Genomic DNA, 13424 nt, shown 5'->3' with positions numbered 1-13424 from the left:
CCTACAGTATTTTAATCCTGCTGTTTACTATAATCACTACTGCTGTCTTTATTTCACCGCTGCTGTTATTTCACTATTCCTCTCGCTATAAAGCTGTTACTATCGATAAACTCTTGCGAGCAAGTCTGTTTCCAGTGCAGCTGAATTGACAACTCCGCTGTTAAGGCTTACAAGTATTCTTTGTCTCCCCTTGTGTCGAAACAATAAATTGGGTAATACTTCCCTCGAAGACTGTTGCGATCCCCTATACTTGTGGGTCATCAATATTCCATATATTTAATAAGTTATGATTTAAACAAGAATGTGTGGCCTTTAAGCACTTTAGACCCTATGGTTTACTTTATTTGGTAACAAGTTTATAAATGAATTAAATTACACACAAAAGTAGTTGCTAACCTTTAAGTGTTAATAAGTTAGGGTTTGATTCTTAAAGAATGTGTTGTTGTAAGGAATGTCATGCTGAGATCTTTTATAAGATCTTGTAGTTGACCCTTACTTAAGGTGTTGTTTGTTGTAAAGCTAATTCCACTTGATCTAGCCCATAGATCAAATAATCTCTACCCAAAACAGGGTTTTAGCAAAGATCACAGTGAAGTTTATAGCACTTGACTTGATGATCTACTTCATGAATGCAATGCACACTTTGGTGTTCTCTCTTTTTGTAGCCTCTACTTCTTCTACTTCTTCTTCGTCCTCACGCCGTCCGCGTCTACCTCCACGAGATCATCGTCACCGGCACCCTCCTCGTCCTCTTCCTCGCCACCCTCTTCGTCCTCGTCGTCATCCTCGTCGTCGTCCTCCACCCCCTCCTCTTCCTCGTCCTCCTCGTCCTCAACCCCGTCCTCCTCCTCAGCATCGGCGTCGTCGAATTTGAGCGGACCCCTGCGGCCAGTGAAAGGGTCGCCGTCCGGACCGGGTCCTGGCTCGCGCTGCTCGTACGCCGGGGAGTAGAGGTTGTTGAGGTTGAAGCCTCCGTGCGGCAGCGCATCCTGGTAGTGGGGCGACAAGTTAGGCGTCACGCACCCGGGAGTGGCGAAGGGGCCGTCGTTGTAGAAGGCGGATGACGACGGAGAGATCCTTCCCGGAACGTACATCGGCACCGACGTACTCCATGGGCTCGCGTTGGCGGCGGCGATACACCCGGCCAGTATGTGCTGGTGCTGGCGCGCCGCCAGAGCCTTCTTCTCCTGCTCCGCCGCCCTCCGTCCTTTCCGCTCCGCCGTCGATAGCTTCCGGCGCAGACAATCTTGCTGGCATTGATCGTCGGTCCATCCTTCCGGCTTCTTCTTCGCAGCCGGTGCCTTCCGCGGCTTCGCGAACGGCGCTTTCGCCCCTTTCGTCCCATTGCCCGGCGGCTTCTTGGCCGCTTTCTTGGCCATCTTTTTGGGGGCTGTCGGCGGCGCCATGGGGAGAGGGTAGCGGCGGCGGGTGGACGGCGGGAGGGAGAAAGAAATCGGCGGGATAGGAGAAATGAATCGGCGGCGGGATATGTGTTGGGAGGCCAGAAATGCGCGGCGGGATAGGCGCGATTTGGCGGGATAGGCGGGATTTGGCGGGAGTGGGAGACGAATTTTCCCTGTGTCTCTGACGCGTCGGCCCCGCGTCGGTTCGCCTCGCTTTTCGTTGTGTCCGGCGTGCCCGGAGCGTCCCCTGTGGGACGGGGACGGGCTCGGCGCGCCGGACACCGTATCGGGCCGCGCCGGACAAAAATGGAATTTGGAGGACGCGACTGAAACGGTTTTTTAGTCCGGCGCGTCCCAAATTGCTTTGGGGGACGCTTTGGGGGACGCTACTGGAAATGGTCTAAGAGCACGCATTGTCAGGACAAGGTAAGCACTGCCCATTTGAAAACAGTCCTAGCTGCTCAATTCGTCAATACTTGTCTTACACGTTTTATTACTGAGCCATTCCGAAGAAGAATATGGCAAAGATTTGTGCTTCCGGTGACCAGCCTCGCCTATACGGTGCATGCTACGACGGAGTGGTCTTTTTTTTTGAAACCAAATATCTGAACTATATTAAGTAAGGAAACCGGAAATTACAAGAACAGTCCAGACATGGGACAGCTGCCCCCATATCACAGAAAGAACCCTGGAGAAACACAAAATAACAACTAGGCCCTTGGGATCTTCTGTGCAGAACTCAATCTGCTGCCGCACGCACCGGAGACTCGTCCTCGCCAGAAGGAGAGAAGAAGCCCCCGCGAGCCGCAGCTGAGTCGCCGGAAAATAGTTGTAAAAAAAAATATTTAGAAGAGGAGAGGACAAAATGGTTCCTCCATGGCAGACGGTCTAGCTCAGGCGGAAGGGGCGATGCGCAGGATGCTGGAGAAGGCCCCTCATGATTTTTATTTATTTTTATGAGATATTTTGAGTTATTTAATATGGGCTGCCTAGTTAACCGTGTCATGTCATGTCATGTTGACAGGGTGGGCTCCTTGTTAGTTTTCATGTCAATTTGCGTATAATTCATGTTCAGTGTTTTTTAGCCAAAATTTAAACAAGTATAATGGATTTTTTGTCCCGCAAACATAAAGTTGTATTGAATGATTAATAGAGCTATCTAAGTGGTTGTTTTATGCTACATGCAGGAGTGCACTTTTCGCTCCTGGGCACCAGTGCACACAGTGCAATTTTTTTTATTTTTCTTGTAGTCTCACAGAAATATTCCCCAAACAATCTTGCATGCACATTTTGATCTTTTAGTACGGTGGAAGAAGTTTTAAGACAACATATTGATATTCGCATGAGCAAAACTAACATGGGTGAAAAAAGCAGAAACTCAATTCGGCTCTCGGGTGCGTATGATCCCTCTACCATAAAAACATATTTTCAAGTGTTAAAACATTTTGGCAAAAAAATTTACATGTACATCTCCATAATATATGTGTATTCGTCAAGTTTCACAAAAAATGATATTTTTTGTAGTCTAAGCGAAAAAGACAAAATTTATCTTGTGACAAGTCTTTGTTTCAGCACCAAATTTTGTCTTTTTTACACACGCCACATGACATGTCGATTTTTCATGAAACGACTTTGTGAGCGCGTAGCACATGAAGATGTACGTGCGAAATTTTTGTTTCAATTTTTTTGATATTTTAAAATGTGTCTAACATGTATTTCAAAATAAAGGGAGCATACGCTCCCATGTGCCAAAACATAACTCCCAAAAGAAAGCAAATTTAAAATTTTAAAAGGCAGCCGAACTTTCTTTTACTGGTTGCACCATTTTAATTTTTTCTATGCAAATATATCACTCTACGAAATATTTAGATTACTGCATGTTTGATTTTTCTGCAACTTTTTAACAATTATATAAATTCATATAGGAGCACTGGTGCCCGAGATCCAAAGTGCTTTTTTCGGAGTACCGACTAAAAGGACTGTAATGCAGTTTGGCTGCACCACGAAGGCCAACTAGAGTTGATGCATGTATCCGTTGTCCGGGAAAAACGAATCTATCATCGTGGTGTACCCGTTGGCCAGATGATGAAACAAGTCCGCTAGCTGTTCGCTAAAAAAGAAGATAATGGATATGGTGTTGGGTTGGTTACTTGGTTTGCTTTTGCTTTCGCTCGGATCGGATCACCCGTGCATTTTTTTTTTAGATAACAGGCATTACATGCCCAGCCTTAAATTAATAAGACCACAACAGTCAGGTTCACAGTTATTACAACACAACAGATCACACCGATCCAAACCAGATGGAAAGAAGATTACATGCGAGATCGGGCCAACTAAACACGAGGAGTTTTAGCTAAAGCATAAACTAGGACAGCGAAAAAAGCGCTTCACACATGAGCCGCCGCTGGATTGAGAGTTTTGAGGAACAGGGTCTTCATGAGGGAGATCAAACCGTCCACCAGCTCGACGTCTTTACTTCTTGCAAGAGGTCGCCATTGCTGGGGTTTCCTTCTCCACGGCCCGGCGGATGGCCTTCTGCAGGACTGGTTCCCCAGTCTGGCCCCCGGCGCGCGTGCTCCTCCTTGAACCAGACGTTGGGGTGGTCGCCGGCAGGCCGCCAGCGGAGGACGCCGTCTTGGAGTGGATAGAAGCCGCCTTGGAGGCCGACGTTGGTGCCGGAGGAGTGGACGGAACAGCCACCGAGCGCGGAGCCTTGGAGGCAGGAGCGGACGACGAGATTTCGGCCAGGAGGTTGATGAAGCCCTTCTTCTGAGCTGGAGCCGAGCCCTGGGAAAGCTCCTTCTTCTTCTTCAGCTTCTGGCAGCGAGCCGCCAAGGTCTCGTTGTCAAACTCCCAATGAATCGGGCTCTGCCAGCCTGCCTCCTCTCTATCTGCCGCAGACAGCTTTGCCGCCTTAAGAGGGGAGAGGTGGAGAACTGGGGAGCTGGCCTCCGGTGACGATATGATTACAGACGAAGGGGTATTACCGGAGAGCGGCGCTGAGAGCTGGGGGAAGGACATGGACCTGCCGGGGAGCATTCCGGAGGCGACTGCAAAAGCACCAGGTTGGAACCGTATTGGTCGAAGGAGTTAGGCCTGAGGGTTTTCGCAACTGGAGAGCGCGGCGAGGGACATTCCGGAGGAGCCCGACACTCGGTAGTCCCGGCCTTGAGAGCAGACGAAGGCTTGACCCCGGGTTTCTTCCTGATTTTCTTGATCTGTTTGGAGTGCGGCTGTAGTCACGATCCGAAGAGAAGTCTTCTTGGTACCTGCCGAGGTGGCGTTTGAGGAGGGGCTTCGGATTTGTCGCCCGACTTGGCCTTCCGACGTTTCCAGTTGCGATCCGACGCACTGAGTTCCTCCGTTTCCTCTTCTTCATCGTCGTCCTGATCATCCTTGTCGTTGTGTGGTGGGGGCGGCAGGTCAGTTGCACTAACTGAACCTTTGCTCGGTTCAGGAACCACCCGAATCGGATATATTTCCCCGTGCACTGAAAGGTTGACAGTAGTTCTGAGCTTAGCCGGGGCAGGAGTGTGGAACTTCATGAGCACCGGTTCGTCTTTAGAGAGGGAGAGCTCGTCGACAATGAGGGGTTTTCCAAGCATCACCATGGCTGCCATCAGATTGGCAGAGGAGAGCAGCGGCGGGGGCACGTCGTGGAGACGCACCCAAACTTCCTGCAGCTTCCCGGAAGGTTTGGGAGCAGGCCTTACTTCAGAAACTACCACAGTGATCTTGCTAACTGGCAGGGTGAGATTAGTAGCATTCTTACAGAGCCTGAGGCTATCGGCGTTGGGGAAGAGGACCGCAAACTCTGAATCTGCAACCTTGCGCACCTGAAAGTCCCATGTTTCATCAATCAGCTTCTTGAGTCCTTCATTGATCGCCTCTTCAGTAGCTTCAGCAAGAACGTAGGCCATATTGTCATGTTTTGGGTTGGATTCAAGTGGAGGGCAGTCAAACGCGTAGAACGCACCCCCATCAATCGCGAACCCAAACCATTTGAGCTCGGTTGACCTGTTGGTGTTCGGGCACATGCCAGTTGTGTGACCGTCAACATCACAGAGCACACAGTGAGGAGGACGGGTGCAGTTGGATTGGAAATGGCCGGGGGTGGAACAGTTGAAGCAGGTGATCTTGGTCTTGGGCGCCAGGGGATCCACCCCAATGGATTCCACCTGGGAGGAGCCAGCAGCGGACGGGGGAGGAGCAGAAGCAGCAGGAGTAGGATTCCTTGGCTTGAAGTGTCTGGCTGGCTTCTGCTGGCGCGGCGGGACGAACTCGCCTTCTTCCTGGAAACGGCGGCTATCTTGATTGTATGCAGGGCGCCCTGCCCCATCATACCTGGAGGACTGGCCTGCGTACCGGCGGTCTGGCGAGCGCTCTCGCTCCCAGTCCCGGCGGCGGAGCTCTTGCTCACGTTCGGCTCGATACCGCAGCTCGAGTTCGCGGCGGCGCTCTGCCGGCGGAACCACATCTTCATATGGGCGTTTGTTGGATTGACGGTCGGCGCGGTTGCGGTCCATGGGAGCGGGGCGGGAAGAAGGAGGTTGGATACCAGAGCGGCGGAGGTCAGTGGCAGATGCGGGGAACTGAAGAGAGGCTAGGGTTTCCACCCGTGCATTTCATGGCGATCGATGGAGATCTTTGCCGTGATCGTTTGACTGGCGTCTCATCAGTTTCGGTTGGCATGCAGCTACTCTATGGTAGAGCTAGCTACATTATCTAGCTCCTCACGATGAGAGGCCGGCAGCTAGTAAATCTGGATCTTAGCTAGCTTCCAGCTTCTCCAAACTCTAGCTCGGAGCAGTGCATGCCGAACACACCAGCTCCATGAAGCTGAGCCATTTTGCTGTGTAGAAGACGGAGGACTCTTTCGAAATTCACGGAACAGCAAATCACGGAGCAACATGAAATTACGTGCGATTGCCACCGCCAAGAGAAAAAGGGTCCCAACATACTGTTTTGTTCCTCCCTCGCTCGAACAAACGTGCTTTCCCCTTCTCCCATCGTTCTAACCCTAGTTGCTTGCCTTCCAACTGCCACCTCCCTCCTCTCCTCCGGCCGTCTCCCTCCTCTCCTCCGGTAGCATCACTCCTCTCTTCAGGCCGCGTCCCAGCTGGCCAGCCTGAGCTGCTGCCCCATGTGCACGCAGCTCAAGGTCCCAATTGCCATGGTTTCTGGATGCACACGGCTCCTGATGGTCGCTCGGGATATCTTGTGTCAGGCTGGTTGGCGACATACTACAAGACTATGTTGATGCGTAGTCATAATATGTGTTGTTTTCGCTGGTTGATTTTTGTATCAATCCTCGGTGATGCGTGAGTTGTAAACAATACTTTTTTTAAACCTTATTCTAATAAATGGCCGTGTGCATCGTCATGATCCAGAAGCCGGGGTATACCCCCATTTCGAAAAAAAAGCTCAAGGTCCCAATCTCGGCCAAATCAAAGCGCTGCCCATGCGCTTATCTACTCCAGCTGCAAGTGCTCCGCCAACATTGTTCCCGGCCTGCTTTAGCCGCTATCCCGACCTCCTTCTACAGCTGCAGATCCGGCGACCATTGCCCGACCTCCTCCTATAGCTGCAGGTCCGGCGACCGCTGCCCGACCTCCTCCTGCGACCACTGAATCGGTAAAAAAAACAAGCGATGTCATACTCTCGTACGGGCCCAAATGAGGGCAACCAGGCTGATTCGGCTCCTACCAGCAGGCTGGCCCAGCCAACTATGGGTTTCTAGCCCATCCAAACTGCAGAGTTGAGCCACATCAGAATTTAATATACACTTACCAAGCATTCGTGTCATCTAAAGTGCAATTGTGTCACATCAGAATTTGATATACTGATGGTACTTACCAAGCATTCGTGTGACACGATTGAGTCCATGAACATTTTTTTGTCACAAGGTTTTAACCGACTCACAAGTCACACCTAGCACATAGAAAAAAAAATCATATTTTGGGTTTATGGTTGTTTGGTGTAATGACGTTCGGTTGAGCCAAAGATGCACAAGCAGTTTGCCGCTATGTTGAATTTTTTTCACCAATGAATTTACTAGTACTCCTTTATAGTAGATACTCGAATGCTACAACTGAATTTTAAGTATACCTGTTTTGAAGAAAAAAGTCGAGAAGATTTCATGTAAGTTTTAGGTAAATTCTATTTGAATTAATAATACCGAAATTTGAAATTTTTTCTGCAATTACAAATTTTTGGGTAATTTTGTTGGGTACGATAATGCATCTCTATACGAAATATTTTTTCTAGGTCCTAAAAGCATACCAGTTGTGGTCCCAATCTGGTGTTGCGACACTGAATATAAGCCGATGCCGACGCAACATCGTTTACGGCGGATCAACTATGTCATTGGCACATGGTTGGCCATCCTAATTTAATGCAGGCCAACCACCGGTCACCTTTGAATAATGCGGGCACAGTTTTTCATGCGGTGGTAGGCGAGGCGTCCTATTGTCGATGCGGCTTTCCCATGCGGCGGCGTAATGCGCATCACTGCCACCTCACGTACCTCCAACATTTAAATAGGCTTCGGCGTAGCCGCCTCTCGCTCACATTCACAAAGCCCACAACCATGCCTGGCCATGGGCAGCTCGGCCCGAAGCCCGACCCGAAAAACTCGGGCCTGGGCCTGAAAAAGTTGGCCCGATGGTTGGGCCGGGCCGGGATTGGGTAGCCCGAAAAACACATTTAACACTATGGCCTGGCCCACGGCCTGTCGGCCCGACGGGCTTCATGGGTATTTGGTCAGGCCGGGCCGGGCCAGGCTTGGGCCTAATTTTTAGCCTTCGGGCTTTCCTCGGCCCGGACCGAGGCCCTGCCCGGCCCGACACATGGCCAGGTATACCCACAACCGGGCAGGGTGCCGGGAAGAGCTTCAGGACCCCCCGAGATGGTTTCGGCAATGGCGGCCGTAACGGAACTTTTCGTGGATGGAGGCTCGGGTATCTAGAGTTTTTCCGAGAAGATGTATAAATAGGCAGAGGATTCAGGTCGGTGGGGCGCCTGGCGGCCCCACACCTACCCTAGGCGCAGGCCAGGCCTAGGCCACGCCTAGGGGTGGTCTAGGCGCCCTGGTGCGCCTCTTCGTCCCCCCTCCGGATTTCATCTTCGTTTTGGTAAAATATTGACTTCAGCTTTTGTTTCGTCCAATTCCGAGAATATTTGCTGTACAAATTTTCTGAAATACAAAAACAGCAGAAAACAGGGAACTGACACTGTGGCATCTTGTTAATAGGTTAGTGCCGGAAATCATGTAAAAGAGAAACGAAGTGTAAAAAAATATATGAATTGGTGTAAAACAAGCATGAATCATCAAAAATTATAGATACATTTGAGACGTATCACTTACCACTATGATATCATCAACATAAACGAGCATATAAATTGTGACATTGAACTGATGATATATGAATAGTGAAGTATCAGATTTGGAAGCAACAAAGCCAAGACCTTTTAACTGAGAACTCGGACGAGAATACCATGCTCTAGGAGCTTGTTTCAACCCACATAACGCCTTATCAAGTCTGCATACATAACCTGGCTTGATTTTATTTTCATACCCTGGTAGTTGTCTCATATAGACCTCCTCTTCTAGAGCACCGTGTAAAAACGCGTTCTTGACATCCAACTGTCGTAGACTCCATCCCCTAGAAACATCAATGGACAAAACAAGTCGAACGGTGGCAATCTTAACAATGGAACTGAAAGTGTCCTCATAGTTAATGACATACGGTTGTTAAAACCTTTAGCCACTAATCGTGCTTTATATCTGTCAATGGAACCATTTCTTTCCTCTTGATTCTGTAAACCCAAATGCCATGTTTTATTTTTCACAAGAGCAATATATTATTCATCCATAGCTTCCTTCCAATCTTTATTTGATAAATCATCTTGCAGATTTACCGGCTCATCAGACGATAATTGCTCCGCGTCAGCAATTCTGTGGGCGGAGAGCCAAGGTTGATCTCGGTGGAGCTGGAAGACGATGACGCCATTGTTGCCGACCTTGGTGTTCTTTGGATCGATGGAGAGTTGGATCCTTGGAGTTTGTCTATGGAGGAGGTAGCTTTGATACCATGAGAAGGTTACGATTGTTCCTCGTCGATACAACGAATCGAGGTTGCTCTCCTATATTTATAAGGCGGAATGGTCGGGACTTAAGTCTCCGACGTATACAGGGAATTGATATTAGGTACCGTATACAATAAGGACTACATGTTTAACACGGTTTGGCTAAACCATGACGTAACTAATTCTATCACTAACAATCCGCCCCAGCATGGTCCATCACTGACGACGATCTCGTCGCTCCACCTCGGCCGCTTGATGACGCTGCTGCTGCTGATAGTATATGCTCCGCCTCCGAGTTGGATGGCTCGTTGTTGGGCAGCAGGTTGCACACTCCTGATCCTCGGTCCTCACATGTTTCTGGTATGTTAACATGATGTTGTTGTTGGTCTCTGAACTTCTTTTCCGCTGAAGAAACTTTGTTTCTTTACCTCTCACCTGGACTGAGAAGGAAGGATCTGTTAATCTGTGTTTCTAGTCTCAACTACACTCGATCGCATCAAAGAGATGGCACTCCATCACTTCAAGGACAGAGATGAGTATTGAGAATGTGTAGATCAAATTTAGGGGCATTACTAACATAACACTACCCAATACAACAAATAAACTCAAATTTGAAAAGCCTAAAAAAAGGGTAGATCAGTTTCTAGGAGTTTCTCCACACCTCCATAAGCCGGCTTCTTCATAAGCTTAAGCCCAAAGAAGTGGCCCATAGTATGACTGAACCTCTCCTAGTTAGATTGGAAGTAACTGTATTTTGCCTCTGCCTCTGTGGTGTACTGTTGATTTGCCATTTCATTGTGGGTACGTGCTTCGCCTCTGGTACCAAGGAGTAGATATCTTTAGTTCTCTATTAAGGCAGGCACATCTAGATTTGGAGATCAGTGATGCCGTAGGTATTTTTTTTATTTTTTTATCGTGTCTTATGGTTTCTAGATTTTATCATCAGGTAGTTTGTTCTAGTTTATCATCAGGTAGTTTGTTCTAGTTTATCATCAGGTAGTTTGCTCTATATGAAGTATATTCTTAGTTGGTTTAAACTATGTGTATTTTTCTTGCCCACAAAGAGAGGCTAAAATATTATTTCTTGCAGATCTTCCTTACCGTAAATAAAAGGACGAGGTAGCGAAGGAACATATATACGGACACAAGCCGGTACTATTATTCAGCAACATACTTAGTATAGTTTCAACAACAACAAAACGTTACATATACAAATATTATAGAGTGCGAGGTCCTGACAAATAAAAATAACAACCCACATAGCACTAACATAGTCCACGAGGACATGAACCCTGATGCATCCACCTCAAACAATAAGTGAGCTGAACTCGCTTCTTATGGTGGAGATTTTATTACTAGTTTTATCTTATCTGCTTCTGCAAAGGTGGTCAACTGGCACCTCAACCTTCACAAGCAGCAGAGGCCAGGGGCTAGCTCAGTGCTGGCCGGGCAGCTTCTCCTTGATCTTGTCCATGATGCCCTTCTTCTCGCCGGTGCCGTGCGTCCCCGCGCCGGTCATCCCTGTGTGTCCCTGCTGCCCATAGGTGCCGCCGGTAGCCGTGGTGTCATGCGCCCCGGTCCCAGTCATCCCGGTATGTCCCTGCTGCCCGTAGGTGCCGCCGGTGGCCCCGGTGCCGGTCATCCCAGTGTGACCCTGCTGTCCGTAGGTGCCCGTGGCTTGCTGGTCGCTACCGTGGCCGCCGGGGAGCTTCTCCTTGATCTTCTCCTTCATACCCTTCTTCCTCCTCCCGCCCATGCCATCATCCTCATCAGACTATAAATCGATCATAATCATTTGATGTTATTTCGTACAGAGAAATACAGATACATGCGTGTACAACTGATGACAGCAAGAAGTGTGTATACATACCGAGCTGGAGCTGGAGCTGCCGGAACGGTGCAGGATCCCGCCGGCCTTGTGCTCCTCCCTCATCGGCTGGAAATGTCCGCCGGCGGCCGCACCGGTGCCGACGCCGCCATGCGCTCCCATGCCACCACCGGGCACGATGGCCGGGTTACCGTACTCGTCGACGTGGTTCTTGGCCTGGCCGTGCTGCTGCTGTCCCTGGTACTCCATCTTGCACAGGTGGTACACTGGACTTGTCACAGAAAATTTAGTGTTGTTTACTTTGGTTGGTTGGTTGGTCAGTACGATGCTACTCGTGGTTGTGTCAGCAGGTGAAGCATCGAGGCACTATTTGTAAGCCATTTGAGGCGATGGGATACGGATTGTCGGATGGATGAGGCGCCACGGTAGGGAGCTACGTGTGCTTGCATGGGTGGGTTGGTAGGCTGAAGCCGGTGACTAGCCCAGAAAGAGAATGGGAGAAGGCGACATGTGCAGACACTGGGCGCGTCGGAGTCGCCACGTCCCAGTTCATTCTCGAAACATATTATTGATGGATATCAAGGTACTCCACCAATCGCGAAACTGAGTCTGCTGGAACAAAAGGAAAACAATGCATGGATAATGCTCAAGGCATTCAGATATTTCTTCGCAAAATTGTTGAGTGCCGCAAGCGTTTATGTTTAAAATGCAACTAGCTGAGCGACCCCTCAATGCATGAGGCTAGTGATTTACTCTCATCTTTAAAATATTTTACTCCTTATGCAGTCTGATATGCCATCTAAAATAGAAAAATAATTTAATCAAAATACATCTTAGAATACATGATTTAGATTTTGGTAGAAATCTTTACGTCAAATGCATGTTTTATCAGAGTATAAAGTTGATTAACCCTCCAGTTGGCTTCAAGAACCCATAGGCCCAAATTTTATACTTATTATTTCCAAAATCAAAATCGCTTAAGGTGCCTCCCTAACTGCACTCTCATGTGCCAAAATCACTGTTTAAAAGTAGGCCGAATCAGCGATTATAGGTCGATTAATCGCTACTAGGGGCATCACCGTGTCGATTACCTCTATTTGCTTTTGTTAATACTTTAACCCAATTAATTGCTTTGATAGTACTAGGAATGTTCCCGATTAATTACTCCAAATTGGTCAATAAAGTTGTAAAATTTTCAACACAGATTGCTCCAGCCGCTACATACCTTGTCCAAATCAAGTAGGTTCGCGAAACTTCAACTCGATTCTCGTTTCCAGGAACTCGACTCCAGCCATCGCTGAAAAATTGTTCATCATTGCCGACTTGACCTTGGATACAAAATCTCGAACGCCTTGAGGAGCTTGTCAAAGAGCTCCATGACTCCTTCAAATAGGATGGGTAGTTGAGGTGCAAGAGGGGAAGTACCCGGGTAGGTTGTGGGAGAAGAGAAACTTCAGGGAGAAAATGAAGAGAAGCGAAGTGAAGGAACATGGTGGAGGCTGGTGGCTCCTTTGTCGCTCATGACCTCGAAAATTACGTCACAGAGAAGAAACGTACGTGTTTTAATGGAATTTGGGCTCTAATAAAGTAGGGCAAGCATATAGATACATATATACTATTTTTTCTTTCTTATATATACGTATTTTGAGTGCTAATTTGTGTAGGTTGCACCCCGACTAATAGCTGACCGATTAAATCAGTTAATCGTTCGAATTCTGATTATTCACTACTTCCAAGCCAACCGAGCAGTTAATGATTATCGATTTTCTTACCATTGGCCAAAATAAGTGTGAAATTTATTTGATAGAGTTTTATAAATAACTAAAAATCGATGGAATTGAGGTCTATGTTTGACGTTCACAATTATCCCCAAATTCCTTTTCCAATGTTTGTCTTCCCTTGATGTCTACCTTCCTCAAAATATACATTTACGAATTTTCCACCAATATTTTAGTATAAACTTTGATGACTCATCATGTCTATATTTCACTCTTCTTACATTTTTTTTGAACAGGGACGGTCCCGAAGGACCGAGAGCTTTCTATTTCATTCCAGTGGTGGACATACATTTTACAAGAAGGGACGAAAGTAAATAGAAAATACAA

General features: G+C 48.0%; 1 protein-coding gene across 1 annotated transcript; it reads right to left on the bottom strand.

Moving 5' to 3' along the window:
• Positions 1-10926: 10926 nt before the first annotated feature.
• On the bottom strand, positions 10927-11571 carry LOC124688680 (dehydrin DHN3-like). Its single transcript, XM_047222322.1, has 2 exons — positions 11362-11571; positions 10927-11265 (listed from the first exon to the last, which is right to left on the bottom strand). Exons 1-2 carry the CDS (start codon positions 11566-11568, stop codon positions 10927-10929), a joined length of 546 nt encoding a protein of 181 aa, XP_047078278.1. The 5' UTR covers positions 11569-11571.
• Positions 11572-13424: the final 1853 nt, after the last annotated feature.

The sequence above is a fragment of the Lolium rigidum genome, chromosome 2, assembly GCF_022539505.1.
Source record: "Lolium rigidum isolate FL_2022 chromosome 2, APGP_CSIRO_Lrig_0.1, whole genome shotgun sequence".
In the NCBI taxonomy this organism is placed as follows: Eukaryota; Viridiplantae; Streptophyta; class Magnoliopsida; order Poales; family Poaceae; genus Lolium; species Lolium rigidum.
The sequence above is the reverse complement of the archived record's forward strand: the minus strand, read 5'-3'. Positions and strand labels throughout refer to the sequence as shown.